The 21,336-nt window shown below is 39.6% G+C and overlaps 1 protein-coding gene across 1 annotated transcript; it reads left to right on the top strand.

Moving 5' to 3' along the window:
• The first annotated feature begins 98 nt into the window (after positions 1–98).
• Positions 99–20,989, top strand: LOC115782609 (protein bicaudal D homolog 2). The gene is made up of 10 exons (XM_030732884.1): positions 99–296; positions 4,042–4,377; positions 6,478–6,690; positions 6,821–6,973; positions 9,519–10,031; positions 11,015–11,884; positions 12,450–12,629; positions 15,199–15,350; positions 16,476–16,830; positions 18,538–20,989. Exons 2-10 carry the CDS (start codon positions 4,126–4,128, stop codon positions 18,541–18,543), a joined length of 2,694 nt encoding a protein of 897 aa, XP_030588744.1. The 5' UTR covers positions 99–296; positions 4,042–4,125; the 3' UTR covers positions 18,544–20,989.
• The last annotated feature ends 347 nt before the right edge of the window (positions 20,990–21,336 follow it).

Raw genomic sequence — 21,336 nt, forward strand, 5'->3', positions numbered from 1 at the left:
ATATAGTGAAAAAAAGGGCATTTCCTAGTATGGTTGCATTGCCTCGTTGCTAAGCTAGAGGGGGTGCTCGTGCCTTCGCCTTTTCGGCGCGCGTTTGACACTCGACCTCGCCGCGAAACGGGAGGAGAAGCGGGTGGGAGGAAAGGAACCTGCTGCTGTTGCTGCTTCTTTGGTACCCCTGGCTGTTGTTTCTTGATAAGCAACCGTTGCTTTTAAGAGAGACTGCTCCTGAAGGAGGCGCGAAGCTAACGTTTTCGAGCAACCACCGAGTGCCATCTTTGGGATAAAACCGCAGGGTGAGTATGTAGGTAGCCTGATGATGGCTGTCCGGCTAATTAGCTTGTGTTACCGGATCCGGCTCTTGTTACGACAGTATTACAACCCCGTTAGTCGGGTAGACTGATGGCGTCAGTTCGGCTAAGGCTATGTAGGTAGGCGAAATTGCAAAGCTAAGAAGCTAGCTAGCTAAAGTCTGTTTTACTATCTTTATCAGGATTAGATTATAGCTGGTGGTGCTAATTCTCCGGTCGTGTCATGTTTCCACTCCACTCCACTCCACCGTGGTCTGCGATTGCTTTCAATATATGTGTTTTCTGAGTACCATGTTACTTTAAAACATGGGAAATATTATCAATGGCAAACTGTTAGTGAATGTTTATGAAGAACTGGTTAGTGGGGTTAGAGGAAGCAGATGCCTGTTTCATGACTAACTCATAGCTACATCCTTTTGGCACGGGACAACCAGCGGCCGGTGTTTCCATCTTCGGTCAGACAAGAGAACGCGAGGAAATGGGGGGGATTCTGCCCCACCCAGGCTAGTCGAAGTAAACACGTGTTGTTTCCCCCACTTGTTCGTGTAGCAGCTGTCTCAAGTGTTATTTTCAGTTATTTGCATAGTGTGAAAGATGAAGAGAGGCTGATACGACTCAGATGGATACATCATCCGCTTGCATTTAAGTTTAATAACTGCCAGCCTGTTAATTGAGGGGATGTGAGGAAACATCAGTAGTTCATTTGTTAGTTGTTGGCCTAAATAGTTCTTATACAGTGCTCTGAAAAAAGTATTTGTTCCCTTCTTGATTCCTTATGTTTTTGCATATTTGTGACACATGTTTCAGATCAAACTGTTTCAGAAATAACAGAACAAATTTTAGTATTAGAAAATGGTAAATGGACTGGCTCTTATATAGTGCTTTTCTACTCTACATGAACACTCAAAGTGCTTTATGCAGCATGTCTCATTCACCCATTCACACACACACGTTCTGTGTTAATCTGCTTTCTATCTGACATTCACAAACACAATCACATTGGGAGCAACTCTTTGTTCAGTATCTTGCCCAAGGATACTTTGGCATGCAGACCTTCAACCTTCCGATTAGTAGATGACCTGCTCTACCTCCTGAGCAATAGCCACCCACAAAAGATAACCTGAGTAAATATAAAATGCAGTTTTTAAATTATGATTTCATTTATTAAAGGGGAAAAAAGCTATCCAAACCTATCTGGCCCAGTTTGAAAAAACAATTGCCCCCTAAACCTAATAACTGGTTGTGCCACCCTTGGCAGCAAGGACTGCAAACAAGCATTTGCAATAACTGGCAATGAGGCTTTCACATTGCTGTGGAGGAATTTTGGCCCACTCTTCTTTGTAGAATTGTTTTAATTCAGCCACACTGGAGGGTTTTCAAGCATGTGTGTCCTGTTTAAGGTCATGCCAAAGTATCTCAATCAGATTTAAGTCTGGACTTTGGACTAGGCTGTGCCAAAACTTTCTTCTTCTTCATCTTCTTTTTTTCCAAGCCATTCAGAGGTGGTCTTGCTGGTGTGTTTTGGATCATGGTCCTGTTATATAACCTGAGTGTGCTTGAGTTTCAGGGCATGAACTGATGGCCTGACATTCTTCAGGATTTTGTGGTAGAGAGCAGAATTCATGGTTCAATTATGGCAAGCTGTCCATGCCCTATGTATTTTTTATTCATGCATTTTTTTTATTTTTTATTTTTTTGCAGGTTTCTCAATGTCACAGTATAATGTGTAGCTATACCAGAAATAGTAGATATCAGAAGTGTTTAAAGATGTTCCATGATTGTTTCATTCGTTCATTCATTCATTTATTGGCTTTTATATAAACATGGCCCGGAATGTTCTGTCAATATTGCTGCAGTTTGTGGTCAAAATGATGATGAGTTTCGAAAGACTGACTCAGATGGTGCATGTATTTAATCATTTAATTCTTTTTGGGTTTTTTTATTTGTTACCAATTACAAATAAGGAGATTTGACGTGTTTAAATAGACCTTTGACAAATAACAGGCAATGAAGTATAATCACTGTTTGGTTATGTATACCGTCATGGTGACATTTTTTTTTTTACATTTATAAGAGTTTGTGGCTGCTGTAAAATCTGGGTTTTTAAGTGACTGTTAAGGTTACTTAGTTTTGCCAGTTAAAAATGACTCACCCAGCAGGATCACCAGAAGCAAAGCTTTTGTTGGGCTTTGTAAAATATAGTACTCATTTCTTTACAAGGTTGGAAGGACATGTTTTTATGTTCCTGCATGCACTAATAAACATGTCAGTTACAATCAACAGTATAGTTAAAATCTTGAACATTAGGCGAAAGATACGGTAGAAACAGTAGCACAAATTCACTGCTTAGTCATTTAAAGTCCACAAAGCACTGTGTTGTTAGCAGTTATTGCACATAGACTCATCATATACAGTGTATATGGAAGCTGATGTATATTATACATCACCTCCCATATGCCAAGAACCTTCATCGTTTTTAAACTAAAAACATTTCTTCAGTATTATTTTGTGATTAAGAGGAACATGCTGCGTGTAAAATATCACATAGCTAATATAGCTAGTAATTTGGCTTTTCATTTTATGACCTCCCAGCAAAAATGGTATCGAAAAGGTGTTTCACTTACAAACAACCAGGCGTTATACTTCCAGTGGATTTGTGCCACCTAAAGATTCTACTACGAGGAGGCTGAGGGGTAGCACTGGTGCCCACCAGTGTTTTTATGAAATGCTGTGTTAGTTTTCTACCAGACATAACGGTTCACAAACCTTCCAAAAAGTTCAACTTTTGATCGTCAGTCCACAGAATATTTTAAGACTTGGGGGTCATCAAGATGTTCTTTGCCAAATGTGAGACGAGCCTTTGTGTTCTTTTTGATCAGCAGTGGTTTTCTCCTTGGAACTCTCTCATGGATGTTGTTTTTGCCCAATCTCTTTCTTATTATTGATTCATGAACACTGACTTTAACTGAGGCAAGTGAGACCTGCAGTTCTATAGATGTTCTGGGTTCTTTATGACCTTCTGGATGAGTTGTTGATGCGCTCTTGGAGTCATTTTGGTGGGCCAGCCTCTCTTAGGAAGGTTCCTCACTGTTCCAAGGTTACTCCATTTGTGTATAATGGCGCTTAGAGTGGTTCGCTGGAGTCCCAAAGCCTTAGAAATGGCTTTGTTACCCTTTCTAGACTGATAGATGCCAATGACTTTGTTTCTAATATGTTCTTGAGTGTCTTTAGATCGTGCCATGATGGGTTTCTTTTTGAGCTCTTTTTACCTACTTCTGTAGGTAGACAGGTTCTATTAAATTCTATTCATGATGTAACAAGGGGGACAATTACTATTTCACATAGGCCAGGTACGTTTGGGTAGCCTTTTCTCCTTAATAAATGAAATCATCATTTAAAAACTGCATTTTGTATTGACTTGGGTTATCTTTGTCTAATATTAAAATTTGTCTGATGATCTGAAACATGTAAATGTGACAAATATTCAAAAAATAAGAAATCAGGTAGGGGACAAATACTTTATTCAAAGCACTATACCTGATAATACAGCCCTTGCTAGCAGGGGTTTTAGTAAGGTTTAGTAAAACTTTTATCCTATTAAACCAATCCCAAAGTTAATTATAACCATACAGTTTGCTCCATTAGCATTACAATACGATTTATGCAAAATCTCCATCCTGGCAATAGTTATAATAGTTTATGTAACCACTTCCTTTGTGTTTCGTCTTAGTGGTGTGGCGTAATGAGAGCAGAGGAGTGAAGGAGGCAGTTGTCTCAGTTAAACATTGGCAGACAAGCAGGAGACCAGGCAAGAATGCTGGAGGCTGGTGCAGACCCAGCAGGTGCAGCGGCCGAGGGGGAAGAGGAAGCAGAGATGGGGAGCAGGGATTTGAAGGCTGAGGTGATGCGGCTGACTCTTGAGCTTCAAGAAGCCACTGAGGAAAAGCTACAGGCAGCCCGCTACGGTCTGGTGGTGCTGGAGGAAAGCGCTGCCCTCAAGATGAAACACAGGCAGCTGGAAGAGGAGCATGAATCCCTCAAATTGGAGCTACAGCAGCTCAGAGAGGTAGGAATACCTAAAGCATCTGTTATTTTTAGACTGTTTATGTTATATTGATTTGCCTTGTAGGCTTGTGAGGTTATCATTCCCCCAGCTTCCAGGTATAATTTCCCTATATCACACACTTGCTTTGTGATCTTTGTTTATATAATAACACATTTGCAATGAACTGCACTTCCTGTAGTCAGGTTTAACAATAACAGTCTAATAAAGAGTACTCTTGCATTTTCTTTTGCAGGATATTGTAATTATGACACAATAGACATTAATAACATGCTTTTTCATTTCACTGTACAAAACTGGAATTTTATAATTATCTGGTTTAACGTGTTTACATTATTGGCATTTAAATGCTATCAACAATGCTATCAACAATCTCTCTGCTCATTTTTTCATTTCATTTTTCATAGCTGAGGCGCTGCCTTGCAGTCTAGCAGTCTTATAAAGATACCATTGTTGAGTTTTTACATGTGCCAGTGGACTATGTCATGAATTTGACTGCTCGTCCTTTCATTGTCTTTTTGTATCTCTGACTTTACAATAACAGCTCTGTTGCAGTTGTGACCTAATATTATACTGTCAGTGAAGAGGCTTGTGATCACATGCTGAGTCAGGTTTGCCTCACATGTCATTTGACGTTGGAGGGCGAGGAGTGTTGACTGATTATGATGTGCTTACAGACAGTTAACATGCAGTAGTTTACATGTCTCTATTAAACTGTCTATATTAACATTATTTTAAATCATTAAGGATTTAACAAGGTCAGAGCAGGATATTTGAGATTAAAAAGATCATACTAATATGGTAAAACCCAGATTATTATGTAATCACCTATTACAGTACAAATGCACTGAAATATTGCATATGCTTTTCATATTATAAACTGTGTACTTTTCACCTCATCTTTTTAAATAATTGACCATTTTGCAGTAATACTGTCAAACAGCCCCATTAACCATCTTAACTGGAGAGTGAGAATTTCACTTTCAAAGGTATAAAAATATATTAGACCCTTATGTTTATGAATTTCTGCAAAATGATTGATTAATGCAGGGTTGTTGCTGCTAAGAAGTGAAGGAAAATTAGCATTTTAAGAATTTTTTTTACCAATTTATTGTTAGGCTTTCATTTACTTAAGCACAACACCGATATTTGTGTTCATCAACTAGGTAGAAATAACATGAAAATGCATAAATTCAGACAGATCACATGCACTTGTATAGTCATCCAGCAAAGGTGCATTCTGAGCTCAGGAAATATATATAAGGGGTTATAAGGGGTTAATATTGTTTTCTGATGTAAACTTTGTCACAAATGCTTCAAGGCTTTAAAGGTATTTAGGATTGTTAGAACAGGCTTTTAAAAACTGATTTATGTAAGAAACTAATCCTATAAAATTAAGTTCCATCATGTGGGCATATTTCTGGTTTTGCAGTTTTTCCATCTACCTGTTTGAATTGAGTGGGGGGGGAATAAGATCAAATCCTCCTTACAGGCAGTTATTGACATTAATCAATACATGTGCAAGAATAACAGTAAAAGTGGTCAATTGGGATGCTTCATAACCACATATAAAGCTATCTTTAAATTCTGCATAAGCCTAATTTCTTGGCTATTTACCCACCTAGATTTTGGCAGGGTTTAACAAAGCAGATTGAACTCTTGTACTGCTCATTATGTAACCGCAGAGTTAGTGTTCATTTGAGCATGTTTAGTAGCTTGTTCGTGTCATTTAACACCTTATGTGATCATTCTTTTATCAGCACTTATTAGTGCATAATGTGTTATTATTGCAAACTGTGAATACTTGTAACATATTAGGGTCATAGTGTAGTATTGCCAAGACAAATAGAACTGTGAAATGATGTGGAAGTCGCTGTTAAGGTCTAAGGTTACTGAACCATATCAGCTATTTCCTCACTGCAGTCAGTTTTCAGGTGATTAATCTCAGCTGAAAACTGACAAGGAAGTGCAATTTCCTTTCCTTTGTTTAAAATGTTTACGTTTCTTATCTTTATATGATATGCTGTCCCCCCTCCCAACTGTCTAACACACAATAGATACTGTTTGCTGTATCTTTCCTTATCAGTTTTTGTTTGTGTAAAGGCATTTGCAGATTCTGTGAGCAGCCAGAAACGTGCAGCTGCAGATGGAGAGTGCCGGGAGGAGAGCCTGCTGCAGGAGACTGCCAGTAAAGAGGCTGCCATGGCAACCCGCATAGAGGAAGTTCAGGCAGAGCTCAAGCAAGCGCGCCTTGCTCTGAGCAATGCCCACGCAGAGATCGATAGACTCGGGGTGCTCTCCACCCAGCTAAAGAAGGTATGGTGTACTCATTCAGAACATCTGTACACTGACATTACTCTGTATATAATCAGGTTCCCTCTTTTCATGACAAATGTATATACACAGTATGTACACTACGCTTTTTACAGTGGAATGTGTTCCACAGGAGTGTGAGTGTCTGGAGGCAGAGAAGGGCCATCTGAGGGATGAAATAAAAGAATATAAAGTACGTGAGCTGCGCCAGTTGCAAGACAATGGTGAGCTAGAAGAAGAGAACATATCTCTGCAAAAGCAGGTGTCTGTGCTCAAGGAGAACCAGGTCAGTTATCACCCACCTTCAGAAAATCTTTTTTCCCCATGTTATTTTTATTTATTTATTTATTTACAGGTTTTGAGCATGCTGTCACATATGAAATAAATCAACAAACAACCCCATCTCCACTCTGTATTCAAAATTCAGGGAGAAAAAAAATGTGTAATTTCACCTGCAGCTCCATCTGCTGCATAATTTTGAAACATTTCTTTAAAAAAAAAAAAAAGATATTCAGATTTCTCTATAGAGTTTCTGTAAGACCTGATGCAGACTAGGGTGATGGAGCACCATAGTGGTCACGAGCCGTGTAAAGGCGAGGCTTTTAACTACGGCCCAAAGCCAGAGCTTATTTGCTCTGGCTGTCTTTCTTCATCTTTTTTTACTGTTTTACTGTCATACAAGAAGTATGGTGGTAAATAGGGGATTAGTCACAATAACACAAACTCCTCTCTTCCACTTAAGGATAAGGGCTGGAGTACGTATGCAGATTAACTCTAATTAGGTGTTGTTGACAACCTTTATATATAAATTTCATGATGTGGAATAGTCCCAATACTGATGTTTTCCTGTTTCTGTTCCTAGAGGTGTTTGTAATGTTTTTTTTTTTAATTTACTGTTTGGTTGTTGGTCAACCACCTGTTAAAACTCTTGAAAGGTTATTGTTATGTTCTGCTTTTTCCCATGTATGTTTCCTGCATACATGGAAGCAGGTGAAAAAAATACTATCTCCGAACATGTTTGTTGTCCAGACCTCACAAGGCAGTTACAAAAAAGCTGCTGGTGAACAGACTGGACAGGCTGGTTGCTGGGCGAACAATGCTGTTCTTTCCAGCCAATGAAATAGCTCCCACAGCAGAGGACATGCAGTTCATCTCATGACTACCTGTGTTTTCCATTAGTCAGTGAATTCCCAGTATTCCTGCTTCGTCTGATAGCCAAATACCAAAGCCAGTTAAACATTTTGTAATGCAGTGAGGTTGAAAATATATAATTATAGTTGCAAGTAGAACCATGGCAACCAGGCTTCAGTGTAACTATTTTCCTCAAGATATTTTGGGATGTTTTGTTTCTGTTTATTTCTGTGTTCTAGAGGACATTATGTGCTCTGAGAATTCAGATTTTTTTTGTGTGTTAATAATTTTAAGTGAGAACATTTTTCTAAATATAAGCACAGCTTCTGAAAAATGCTCCACAGGAATTCTGCTTCTTACATATGAAGTATCCATGTTGTATTAAGCAATTCTCTGCTTGATGTGCATGCACACCTCTGTCAGTAGTATATGTTGGAAAAACATTCATTGACTTTCGCCGAAAACATTTTGTCTTCAATATAATTTATAGATGAAACCCATAAATCAGGGGTGTCACATTCACTTTCATTAAGGGCCACTCTGGAAAATGAGAATCCCACCAAGGGCCAGACATAGTTTATAGACATGCTTTAATTGAATTCCAAAATGCATGTCTTATTTGCCCTTTACACATACAATTTGGTCCACAAAAAGCCAGCCAGTTATTAGCCTTAATATTGTAGTATGCCATCTCATAGCCTTTTTTTTTTTTTTTTTTAAACCTGAATTTGAGAAGTAGTGGTGGTATGGGTTTTAATAAAACCGAATACATCCAGATGTAACAGCAAATTTGTGAAGTTTTACGTGGGCTGTTTCAGAAAACTGTAAATAAAAGTCATCACTTTAAGTTTGGACTCAGAGAAACAGCCTTTTGTGCTGTAGCTCCATGCCTCTTTTCAGTTCTGAAGTTTCTGGAGTTTCTGAAGCCTCGTTTCCATGCCCGTGGCTCCATACGTCTGCTTGTGCGTGGACTCAAACATCAGTATTGTGCCACAAATTATGTTTTTTGAAAACAGAAATTGTCTCCTGACAAATGGATACACTGGCCTCTCTTTAAACTTGTTAAAAGTGTAGGCTGCTCAGTCTGCTGCTTCAGCTGAAACTGTCTGGCCTCAGCATTCTGTGTTAGCAAGCTTTTAGCCTGCAGGTGTTGTGAAGACCACGGTCCTAACCTGGCAGACCAGAATTACTTCATAACCTGAAATGATATCCAAGCCAGACTGAGATTTGTGAATAGCTGGATTTGGCCCTTTGATTTTTAGCACATGTATCCTAATTGATCTTTAGCCTCTCATTCATATTGGTTAGTTTTAATGTTATTTATAAGAAGCATGTATTATGTTATGCATACTTCGTGTAAAGCTTAAGTTAGGCTACTAAAGGCCACTGGGTATCGAGCAACAATCACTGTAATTAGAATTCCTAAAAAGATACATTTTTATCCACCTCTTATACATTTATTTGTACTGTTCATTTATACTGTGGAAATATTAAAATTGGTTAGTGACCATGAAGTCAGACAGTGGAGTTTTCATTTGCCTACTGAACCTCTTTGGTTGTGAGTGTAATTTTATGTTAAATGCAGTGATAAGTATATTTGCATGTCAGGGATAGAATTTGCATTCATACAGAACAAGCTGCATAAAGTAACACCGGATCTATTAAAAAGCCTTTCTGTTCTTCTTCTAATCTTATTTCAGGTTGAGTTTGAATCAATAAAGCTGGAGCTGACCCAGAAGAATGAGGAACAGGAAGAACTGCGAGCACAGCTGGATGAAGCAGCAAGGCTAAGGGAGATTGCTGAGAGGCAGCTGGATGAGGCCCTTGAAGCACTGAAGGAGGAAAGGGAGCAGAAAAATAGTCTGCGGCGAGAGCTCTCTGCCTTGACCCTTAACCCCTTTGATTCTGTGGGGAACCTGGAGCTCCACTTGGAGCACCTGGATGACAGCCAGGAAGAGGGCCAGGGTGGAGAGGATGAAGGCGAGGATGGGGAAGAGAACCAGGACAGTGGTTTTAATAATGGTCCTGGATCTTCTTCCAGTTCTGCTAACCCTCCTCACTTGGGTGGCTCCAAAAGTAATGGCCTCATCCATCGCTACTCCACTCCACGCCACAGCGATGTACTCCGTGCTCCTGCTTCTGGACTGGTGGCAGATCTGCTGAGTGAGCTGCACTTTTCAGACAGTCAGAAACTAAAACAGCAGCTCCTACAGGTAAGCAACAGGAAGTTACTTGCCTCTCTTTCAAATGCTGCTTGGTGATATTGCACTAAGGACAAATGGTTAAAAAAAAAAAAAAAAACACTACTCTCATGCCTTTCTATGATTCAGAGAATGAAGTCAAGTTTTATGGGATTGTGTGTAGAAGTAACAAGAGGATTTGCATTCTTGGTAGTATGATCAACTAAGTCCAATAATATTATAACCACCACAGTCATCAGACATCATAAAAGTAGATATAGGTTTTAGGGCATGATTATTTCTCAGATTTATTCATTGTCTGCCCTTTAACAGTTTAACATAATTAAGAAAAATAACAGACAGTATGATAATTTACCCCGTGTTGCTGTCATGTGACCTTTAAATATGAATTTACAAATTCATTAAAAGGTTTAGACAGTTAATTTACTATATGTTGATTTGTAATATATATTGAAATCTGGTTCGCCCAGGTTATCTGTAAGTACAACCACCTTTGGTTGTGCTAAGTATGGAGGTTATACAATTTACCGTAGTCTGTGTGCTAAGCTGTTAACAGGGCTGTCTCCCACTTCCTGCTCTAGACCACATCCTTTTTGTGATAGTAAAGGGTGTGGGTGGTTGTGTGTGTTTTTTGGGGGGGCTTTAATATATAATGTGAACTTCACCTAGCAGTTTCTTCAGCTCCCACTTGATACAATTTCATAAACAAAAGGGTACTTCTGGAAATTAAGAATGTCTTGAGCTGTCATTCCTCTTTCTAATATAAATGTATTATTCAAGATGCACTTAAATCAAGAGGTCTATCCAACAGATGCCACTGTTTGGCATAAAAAATTCATAAAGAGTAAAGGTGGTGGGGAAGAAATTTGTGTTATAGTTACAAGCTGCCACTTTATTTTGAAATGAATCAAAATTCAGTAGTAATTTTGTTCTTTGAGTTAGAACTGATATAGGTGAGTACAGACTTCTTATTTTATGTTTGTGTGTGCATCCAGGCAGAGCGAGAGAAGTCCGGCCTGGCTAGCAAGGTTGAGGAACTGCAGATGCAGCTGGTAATGTCCAGACAGGCACTCAGTCAACAAGAGGACAAGGTTGGCTCTCTCACCCAGCAGCTGGAAGCTGTGCAGAGCAGTCAGCAGCACAACCAAGAGGTGGTTGACAAAGGAGATAATGAGACAGAAAAAGGAGATGGTGGCAATGCTGTTTTTGACTATGAGGTAGACACCAAGAGCAAGGAGGTGCTCGAGGCACGTATGCGTGCAGCTAGTGAAGAGCTTCTGAAGCTGCGAGATGAATTGTCTCAGGCAGGAGCTCGTTATAACACCCTGGAGCAGAGATACAAGCAGGAGAAGGAGCGTTGGAGGGGAGAGGCTCAGGAGCTGGCCGACAAAATCCGTCAGTGCATCAAGTCCAGCAAGCAAGATCAAGAGCGCATCAGTGAGCTGGAGAAGGAAATTGGAGCGACACGGAAAGTGGCAAGTGATTCTGAAGGGCACTTAAGTGTTGCCCAGGAAGAGCTGCTGGCCTTTTCTGAGGAGCTGTCCAACCTGTACCACCACATCTGCGTATGCAACAACCTAACTCCCAAACGGGTCACCCTGGACTATTATCGGGATGGTGCCAGGTCAGGAGGCAGCACAAGAAGATCACACCTTTATTCCCAACACAGCACCCAAAAGAAGGCTCGGGCCAATGACATGTTCATTTCCAAAGCTTCAGCGTTGCAGTTTATGGGCGAAGTAGACAGTGCTGGAACCAGTGGAGACTCTCCTACTTGCCCTGGATCCCCGACCCTGGATTTCAGAGATCCTTCCAATGTCCGCAACTTAGTAGCAGTCATCCGTTGCCAGATAAAACATCTTCGGGTAAGACAGAACTGTAATTCTTTTCAGTGTCACTGTGACACTAGGTTCTTTGTGAACTGCAAGTTGTAAACAGTGCAAATTCTCAAAATTTTTGTTGTGACCCAAATCCTGAAAACCTGGCTTTTATGCTGGATAAAAGCCTTAATTCCTTCACAAATGTTTCACTGAACCTAATAATCTGCTCAGCGTGTTAACATAGTTGATTGCTCCCGTGTCTGCACAAATCCAGCACCTGGTGAGGGCCACACCGACACGTGTGTGAGCGGGATTTGAATGAATCAGATTATCAGGGGTCAAAGTGGAACTGTGGCCTCCACTACACCGAATCCTTTAAGAAACGACAGGGCAGTAACATGTTTTTAAGTAGAGAACTGCATATTGTCAAACACAGAAGTTGCTCTTTTACGTTTTTAAATATTTATTCCAGCCACCTCAGTAGTGTTAAGAAATTTGACCATTTTGTGATAGAGAGATGCATTTTTTATTAAAACATTGCTGTAAGAAATTTTATTTGCTGGACAAACTGAGTTAACCTTTATGAATATCTGTCGATCTGTTCCCTCAGGTGGCAGTGGACCTTTGTCGTCAGAGGGGTGCGGTGCCCTACTCAGGGTTGAGCAGCAGTGGGGAGGCAGAGCGGGACACTGAAAACCTCTTGGAGGAAGTCCTAAAACTCAAGTCTCTTCTCAGTACCAAGAGAGAACAGATTGCTACCCTCAGGACTGTCCTCAAGGCTAACAAACAGGTAGGCCACAAGTACCTATGTTGTAATGTTCCTTTTGATCTTCTTTGAAGTGAAGCATAGTGTTCAGACAGAGCTGAAGTTGTGAGGGTATCGGCTGTTTTGCGCCAGCCCTTTGCTGTATTCTTTACAATTACCGATCCATTCACAGCTATGTAGCCTGTTACTCTCTTACCACTGTTACTCTGACAAACTAGCTTATACAAATACCATTTGTTTAAGCATTTTGATTGCTCCCTCTACCATCCAGTCCTCCCTGTATATTTCAGATTGTTTTATGTTTAAAAAAATCATGTATTTGTTTAGCAGGGAGAAACACTCTCAGCAGGATCCTCATCACTGGCTTAATATGCTAACCTTGCCTATAATGGGCCTTGTTGCACCCCTTAGCTCATGCACTGGCTGAAACAAGTCGTATTAGCTGATCTTATATGAAAGTTTGGCCATTTTTAATATGAGCATAAATCACGGTAATAGTATATATATGTCTCTTTTAAGAATAACTGTAGAAGTCTTTCACGTATCCTTATTCAGAATTGAGCCCAGTTAATGTCGCTCATTCAAACTTGTCATGGTAATTCTTGTCATTGTAATTCCTCTCACTGTCTAAGGTTAGTGTTTGTATACTTGCTGCTTGGCAATAAAAACAAGATTTCCTGCACTTTCCCATTTTAACTCACAGTAAGGTCGATGTCAATGTTTTTCTTTATATGTGCAAAATTTTGAAAACGGCTACCTTGGTTTACACAGGCTGCTCTGACTTTCTAAATTGGAAATCCAGCTTGAGGGGATGTTCAGGTTGAAAATTCTGACTGGGAACTTAGAAATCCTGATTTCCAACTTCAACTGGAATGCACTGGGACCACCCAGTTGGAGCCTTTAGTAGGACTGTAGTCAACCAAATAAAATCTTGAATGGCTGAAATTGTATCTGCTTTTTAACAAATCCTTAGATTAACTAAAACTGGCCACAGTCCACTGAGTGCATTCTACTTATCCATATTATAGTAAACAGGGATTGGTACTGGAGAGTGGTATTAAATCCCAGTAACTTAACCTAAGTATCGATAAGCTCCCAGACAAACAGTGACAAATGGCTATCATTGATTATGCAAAGCAAATTCTTTCTACACATACACATAAAGTATTACATAATTTAATCCTTGTTGTTTCATATCGTACGTGCCTTTATACATGTGATATCCAAAAATGGGAGTAATGAAGTATTGAGGAATAACACTAAGGGATCCCACATTCTGAGCAATAAATTCCACAATTCCTAATTTTACCTTTTTATATTATTTATCATTTATGTTTTCTTGACATTCAGAGTCTCAGTTCTTAAACAAGAAAATTGGTATACCATCTTATGAAATGTTGATTGCTGAGCTTTGATGTGTAACTGCTCTTTGCAAGTCCACCCTCAGTGTTTTGATCGTGCTTTATTATAACATGCAGTTAACACTGACAACACGTGTTTTCAGTTGTCGTTACTTTGGAGCTTTGGAACTTACAGTAAACATAATATTAAAAAAGTTAGACCTAACAGCAGTTTTCCATCAGGTTGGGTGAGTCCAAAGTTGTGAAAATAGCTGTTATTCACTGGTAGGCTGTTCCTCGTACAGCCAACAGTAATAAAATAATCCTGGAAAGATAGTGATGTTTTGCATTTCTCCATATAAAAGTCACTCAGCCTACCCATCGAGAATTAGGTCAAGTGAGAGCATGTCGCCCTAAGGACTGACCACTCCACCTGGAGACAACAAACCTACTTGTTATATAATTCACTGTGCAGGAGTATTATCCAAGCATAATCTCACATAAGCAGTATGGGTGACCTGTTTCATCAATGTCTTGTCTAGACAGTCCACCGGACCCACATGATCGTGTACCTTGAGTACTGTGACATAGCACATCAGAAGAGAGGTTGAACTGTCCTTCCCACTTCCCTTTGCTGTACCTTCAGCACCGCACAACCTGTTTCTGTCATTACTTGACCTGTCAGTCCTGTATACATGCACAGACACACACAAGCACACTCAAGGTAATCTGTTTGACGGGCCAGTGCGCACTAACAGTAGTTTTTCTTCTCAAGTCTGTTGACAATAGCTGTCCACTGGTGCCTCTGATGTAATCATAGCATTTGCAAGATTGTTGAATTGATAATTGTATTTGGATAAAAGATAAGTAAAATGCAATCTCTTAGTGGGCCACACGTGACTTAGGATATCAATTGTTTAAGATACAGCATATTTAAGCTTTGTGTCATCTTCATTATCAGATCACTGATTTCTTTTATTGATCTTCGGAGCTCTGAAACAGATTGCTGTTTAACAGGACATGTTGTAATCACATAGAGCACGGACAGTTGAGCAGTCATTAAAACGTGTACTTGAATCTAAGGCACTTGGTACAAAAATATTGGCTGATGTTATTATCTTGTGGGTGTGTCTCCAGCCATATAGCCATATAGTTCTAGCAGTTTTGAAATAAATGCATTATTTACCAATAATAAATGATGATATGCTTTTAGAATCCTGTTTTGATAGTGAATGATATTTTTATCATTGCAGACTGCAGAGTTAGCCTTATCCAATTTGAAAACCAAGTATGAGACCGAGAAGAGTATGGTGTCAGAGACCATGATGAAGCTGCGAAACGAGCTCAAAGCCCTGAAGGAGGACGCTGCCACCTTCTCTTCCCTTCGAGTCATGTTTGCTAGCCGGTAAGATTTTATTTCATGTAATTTGCAGCTAAATATAGTACTATCTTAGTGTACAAAAAACAAACAAAAAAAAAAAACAAAATCACATGTTTAGTAGTGTTAGAAATAAAATGTCTTTGAACTGAAACATGTTTGTATTGTTCTCATCGTACTCAGTGCTCTGCTAGTGGGTTTAATGCTTAGTAATGGTGCTCTTGTTGAGGTACAGCTTTTGCTTTTACTCATGTAATGAGCTTACCATGCTTATTACCCCTGTGGACAATCCACCGGTTCACGTGAAGATTACAAACCACATGTTTTGCCGTGTGCTGATTGGGGGAGGAGGCAAGGACAGATTTGTCTCATCAAGCAAGGACACCTTTAAAAAGGAGACATTTAATGTTTGTAGATGTGTTTGAAATTAGGCATAAATGCCATCAAGGAGCAGATCTTAAACTCAAAGTTAAACCTAAAGACCACAGCACTTTATTCACTAACCTCTTTTGATCAGTTGTTTGCAGTGTTTTTATTTTGGGTTTGTGTGAGTGTACTAATTATTATTTTTCAAGTATATATTTTCAAGTGCCAGAGAAGGTTCTTGGACATGCATTAGACTGTCTAGGCCCCTTCCAGACAGTTGTTATCCCTAAGAAGGATTGAATAACAGACAGTAATGAAGGCCTACTACTATCTGTTCCAATAGGCTAAAGATTACTGGTTTATAAAAAGATCTTTGCTTAGAATCAGGTTCAGTGGAGCCATCATGTGGATGGCTAATATGACTGCATTTCAAAGATATATGAAAATGAGTGTGTCTTGCTAATTTTAAACTAATCTTACTGAACTCAAGTACATTTTCACATGAAATATGAAATAAAGATGGAAACGCCATCAATATTAATTCATTAATTTTAACTGCAAAACTTGTGCTTTTGTAACTTGTGATGGTGTTTTTAATGATTTGATCATTCTTCCTTTAGTGATCAAAAACCTGCAAAATTAACCAATAATAAGAATAATCTTGAGTTGAGATCCCTGCTGGTGTTTGAAGTTGGTGTCTAACATAATATAGTGCATGTGTTTTCTGTTTCTAGCTTTTTTTCTTTAATTTTTTTCTTGCTTGCTGTTGCATGTTCCGTTTCTCAGGTGTGATCAGTATGTGACCCAGCTGGATGAGATGCAGAGGCAGCTGGCAGCTGCTGAGGATGAGAAGAAGACACTGAATTCTCTCCTGCGCATGGCAATCCAGCAGAAGCTGGCGCTTACTCAACGTTTGGAGGACCTGGAGGCCCCTATGTCTCCGCACAGCTTAAACAGCAGCCCGCGTCGCTCCCGGGCCAAAGAGCTCGCTACCAAGTCAGGCCGTGCCCCTCGGAGCCCCAGAAGCAGTCCTGCTCGCCCTCCTCTGAGGAGCAGTCCACGGGCTAGCCCAGTTCTCGGCAGCAGCGTTCCTGCTACTCACCACCTGCGAGCTCTAACCAGAAGCCTCCACACAAGCCCTGTAAGAACGCTTTCTCTTTATCCTGACAACTCCAGCCAGACCAGCAGCCGCTCACACGGAGGCAAGGGTCTCCCAAGAGATGCCACTTTTATTAGAAGTCATAGTGTTAGTGATGTTTGTAACACAGAGTTCAATCGTGGTTATTCCCTGACCTATAAAGGCTCCACCAGTTCTGTGAACAGTGATTTAAGCTCCAAAATGTATGTTAGTGATTCAAAAAAGGGAGCATCAGGCCGGAGAGCGTCCGTCCCTGTGCGTCAAGAGACTTTCATCACAGCTCGTGTTGTACCTGCCTCTTCTGCCAGACTGAAATCTTCGTTGTTTTCTTCATCTTCAGATAATCTAACCTCTTCTAAAACTTTGCGTGTCTATGCTAACACGTCTGAAGCATGGGGTGAAAGTCAAGAAAAGCTTGATCTAAAACCAAACTCAGATGTTTCTGTAAGGAGAAAACAGTCAAGCCGCAGGTCTAATTCTGTACAAGCAGCAGCAGCGTGCCGTAACATGCATCAGTCAGACTCTGTCTCTGCACAGTACACTTCAAGTTCTTCAAGGGCCCAGACAGCCACATCACACTCTGTTAACAATTCAACAAGTAGAACCAGGATGACTGGAGTCTGCAGAGAGTCTAGACAAAGATCATTTGCCTCCACAAGCAGAAACACAGAGGAATTGCACAGTAGTGCCAGTAAGAGCTCTGGCAATAAATCCACATCATCCAGAGCCCAGAGTTCACACTCTAAATCATCGAGAAGGCGATAAAAAATAAACTGCCCACCAGATATAAGCTAACTAACTGCTTTATAGACTATATTGACAAAAGCATTGGACCACACTTTGAATTTTTATGTTTTCAGTCCCATTGCCACAGGAGTATAAAATCAAACATCCATCCGTGCACTTGTGAAAGTGTGGCACTGTAATAAGTTGTTAGGGTTGCAACAAGTCAGTTCATGAAATTTCTTCGTTTTAGGAACCATAGCAACTTAGCCACAAAGTGGGAGACCATGTAAAGTTACAAAGCGGGGGGTCACTGAGTGCTGATGTGCACGGCATGTAAAAGTCACCAACTCTCTGCTGACTCAGGAACTGCAGAGTTCCAAACCTCCTCTGTCACTAACACCAGCACCGGGATCTTCAAGGCATGGGTTTCCATGGCCGAGCAGCACCTGTAGATGTGATGCGTACAGGGCCCAGTACTTTTGTCCATATAGTGTTTCTTTATAACTAGAATCCTCAAACTAGAGGTCACTCAAAGAACACATACTTCAGCATAACCAATGTCACATTGCGCAGTTTTAAAAAAGAGGTCTCCTCCAGAATTGAAAGCTTTCTTCCTGTGCCCATGCTCCGTCTCCATGAGGTTAGTTTCATCTAAATTGGCACACTGTTTGCAAAAATTACACAAAAAAAAAAGATATGACAGACACACCAACCAAACAAACAATTATCAATGATCACATACCTCCAACTCAGCTCTTGCCTCAGCTTTTTGCACAGCTTTTGTTTAGGGTTAATGTTTATTTTAAGAGTTTAGCTCATTTTAACTGATCGCCCCTAAATTGCTAACCATTTTGTGTTGTATGTTGTATTGATCTGTTTATCCTTATAATTTACCCTTACCATTTTCCACTTAACTTCTTAAAGATCTTAAGTCAAACTAAATATTTTTTTTTCTTTTGTCTCTGTCTCACCCTGTCTTTGTAGCGCTGAAACACTCCTTCCATTACTCCAAAACCCTTCTTCTCCATAAGGACCTGTCTTCATGTTGACTCCTTGGCTCCCTCCTCCTTTCCTGACCTGAGACATCCTGTCCATCCCAGATATGATGCTACATTCCCCACTCTACTCACCAGAACCATGGACTGAAAAAAGTATTAGAAAAAAAAAAAAAATCTCATCCCACCCTCTTGGTCATCTCTGCTTGGAGTGGAGAAACCTGCATGCAGCCCGAAGAAGGATGAAAAGACAAATGTGCTGCTCATTTCTCTGTGAAGTCATTAACTGTGTCTTGTCCAAAGTGGTTCCAACTTCCATCTGGTCTTGTTCAAGGCTATGTGTTGTGCTGAACCAATGGCAGTATTTATTTCAGAATGAGAGACTATTTGTGTACAATATTTACTGTCCTCAGACTTTGATTCAAGGCTATGATCTGTTCTCTGAAGGCTGTATGTCTTACATTCTTGCCTTTGGCCCGGCTTTATCGTCGGGCCTGTCTGGCGTCTTTAAGTGTTGGTAAGCCATTAGATGATCTGTGGTAGCTCTCCCAGGTAGTTTTTATAGAACACTGCAGCCTTACCAATAGTGTTACCTTAAAAGTAGAGCTTACTGTTGTCTTGAGATTCTCCATTTACTGGTGATGCAGTTACATGCTCTTTCTAGTCTGCCATTTCTGGTTCTTAGACTTCAGCTACGCCCTTTAAGGAGAGGTCAGTAAGCATGCCATTTCATATGGAAAAGATCAGCCATACGTTCACCGCCTCAGTTCACTCAGACACTGAGTGGTGTGATACATGATTTGGGAAACCTGTAATGTATATCTTACTTTGCAAACTATGCAGACCAAGTCAGGACAGTGCCTGTATACAACCTACTGTTTTAGGCTTTGGGTTTTGAAACCTAGCCTCATTTTCTGTTACCAGTGGCTGGCTGCAGCTATTTTACAACAGCTATTTGACATCTCTTAATATAAGAAGATTTTGGAAGTCACTGTCTTAACATCATTAGAAAAACTCAAGCGGCTTGGTTTTCCCTAAACCTGCTAGTAAAATGCTCTATGTTCATTACTGTGATAACAGTTCCCATTCAACTTCAGCTTTCTCTTTGCTCCTTTGAACAGCTAAGCAGCATCTTCATGTTTTGTATTTCATAACTCAATGTTATCATGCTTTTTGTGCCACCAAGATAAATAAATAGTAATAACCTAACATCACCCACATCAAGCTAGTGGCTTCTCCTGTGGCTACAGCATATATAGTTTTCAGTTTGAAATGCTAATAGCAGGTGTTGCTGCTCATAGAAAGTTGAAATAAATACTGACAACCCATCTTTTAAAAAGCATTACATTTTAGTTTGCATCTAGTTGCACATTATGGCTTATATTCAAGGATAAATCTAGTTGGAACTTAAACATGGCATTGTTTTGCTAAAGGACTGCAAAGAGGAAAAGCATGTAAATATACACGTGTCACTTGATACCTCTAAATGAACTGCTTAAAAAGCAACATGATGCAAGGACTTTGATTTAAGGACAGCATTGCACAGGTTGACATTGGCACTTTTATCTAACTGAATATATTAAACAGACCCAACACAATCGATCGCGGTCCTTTTAATCCTATTTGGGATTTAAGCCACTGGAAAATGGAGAAATTAATATCAACTAAAAGTTGACACTTGACTAAAAACCAACTGTCCTGTTACTAATTTAATAGAAGCTGCAACCTGCTGATGTGTTTTTATTTTTGGTCAGTTTTTTGTTTGTTTTTTTCGTGCCTTGGTTTTGGTCTTGTGTGTTGTTTTAGAAAGCATCACATTTTCTAAATGGAGGCTGAAATTCAACACAGTAGTTGTGATTTTCTTTTAATTTATTTGTGTTTGAATTCATTTTGAGGAAATTCACTGAGCAGTGTTAGCACTGAAAAAGGTGATATCTCATTTTGGTAAAATATTTTCACTTTTTAGCTAAGATGCCTTGTATTTATTATTCATGGTACCTCATTAATAATTAAGTAATATGATTAATTATGAAATTAAATTAACCAGAATTGTTACAATGACTGAAGTTTCTTTCTAAATTTTCTGAATAAATTTCAACATAATATATCAAAGATTGGTTAGTTTGACTACAAGGTTTTCAAGACTGTCAGATTTATTTATTGAAATTCACACTCGTGCTAAAAAGTGAAAATGCTTTAACATAATGTCACATTACACTGAAGGTTGTAAATTGATTTAAATCACTCTGTGCAGATGTGTGTATAATTTAATTGCCACTCTTGTATAATAATTTAACTGTATTTATGTGGTCTGCATTCTGTGTAAATTGTTGACAAGCACACACTCCACATAACACATTTGAGGTCTTCAACTTTTTGTGTATGCAAAGTTGACTTTTCATTGACCTGTGATCCACTTTTGTCATGAAGAATAAAAACAAGCCAACACTTGTTACTGCTCATGGTCTTGAATGAGTGACTGATATTTGTCGTATACTGCAGTCACCTGCAGTCCTGTGATAAACCAAGTACGCCCCATATTAATATGTAACTGTTGAATTCCAAATTGAATTGCAGCTCTATTAAGGTTTCACTTAAGCATTTCAATCAGGTTGAGGCTCTTTACTTTGGGCCACTGCAACACCTCGATTCTTTACTTTTTCAGCCATTCTGTTGCAGATTTGCTGCTGTGTTTGGGACCATTATCCTGATGCATGAGCCAGTTTGGAACAAGCTTCAGCTTTTGAGAATACTTTGGTATGCAGAGGAGATCATGAAGGAGTCAATG

This window comes from Archocentrus centrarchus, chromosome 7 (genome assembly GCF_007364275.1).
Source record: "Archocentrus centrarchus isolate MPI-CPG fArcCen1 chromosome 7, fArcCen1, whole genome shotgun sequence".
Taxonomy (NCBI): Eukaryota; Metazoa; Chordata; class Actinopteri; order Cichliformes; family Cichlidae; genus Archocentrus; species Archocentrus centrarchus.

Bases quoted from the DNA above. Each gene is read 5' to 3' on its own strand.
- LOC115782609 (XM_030732884.1), top strand. From the start codon at position 4,126: ATGCTGGAGGCTGGTGCAGACCCAGCAGGTGCAGCGGCCGAGGGGGAA. The intron at 6,974-9,518 runs GTCAGTTATCAC...ATCTTATTTCAG, and splicing joins CTGTGCTCAAGGAGAACCAG to GTTGAGTTTGAATCAATAAA. The intron at 10,032-11,014 runs GTAAGCAACAGG...GTGTGCATCCAG, and splicing joins TAAAACAGCAGCTCCTACAG to GCAGAGCGAGAGAAGTCCGG.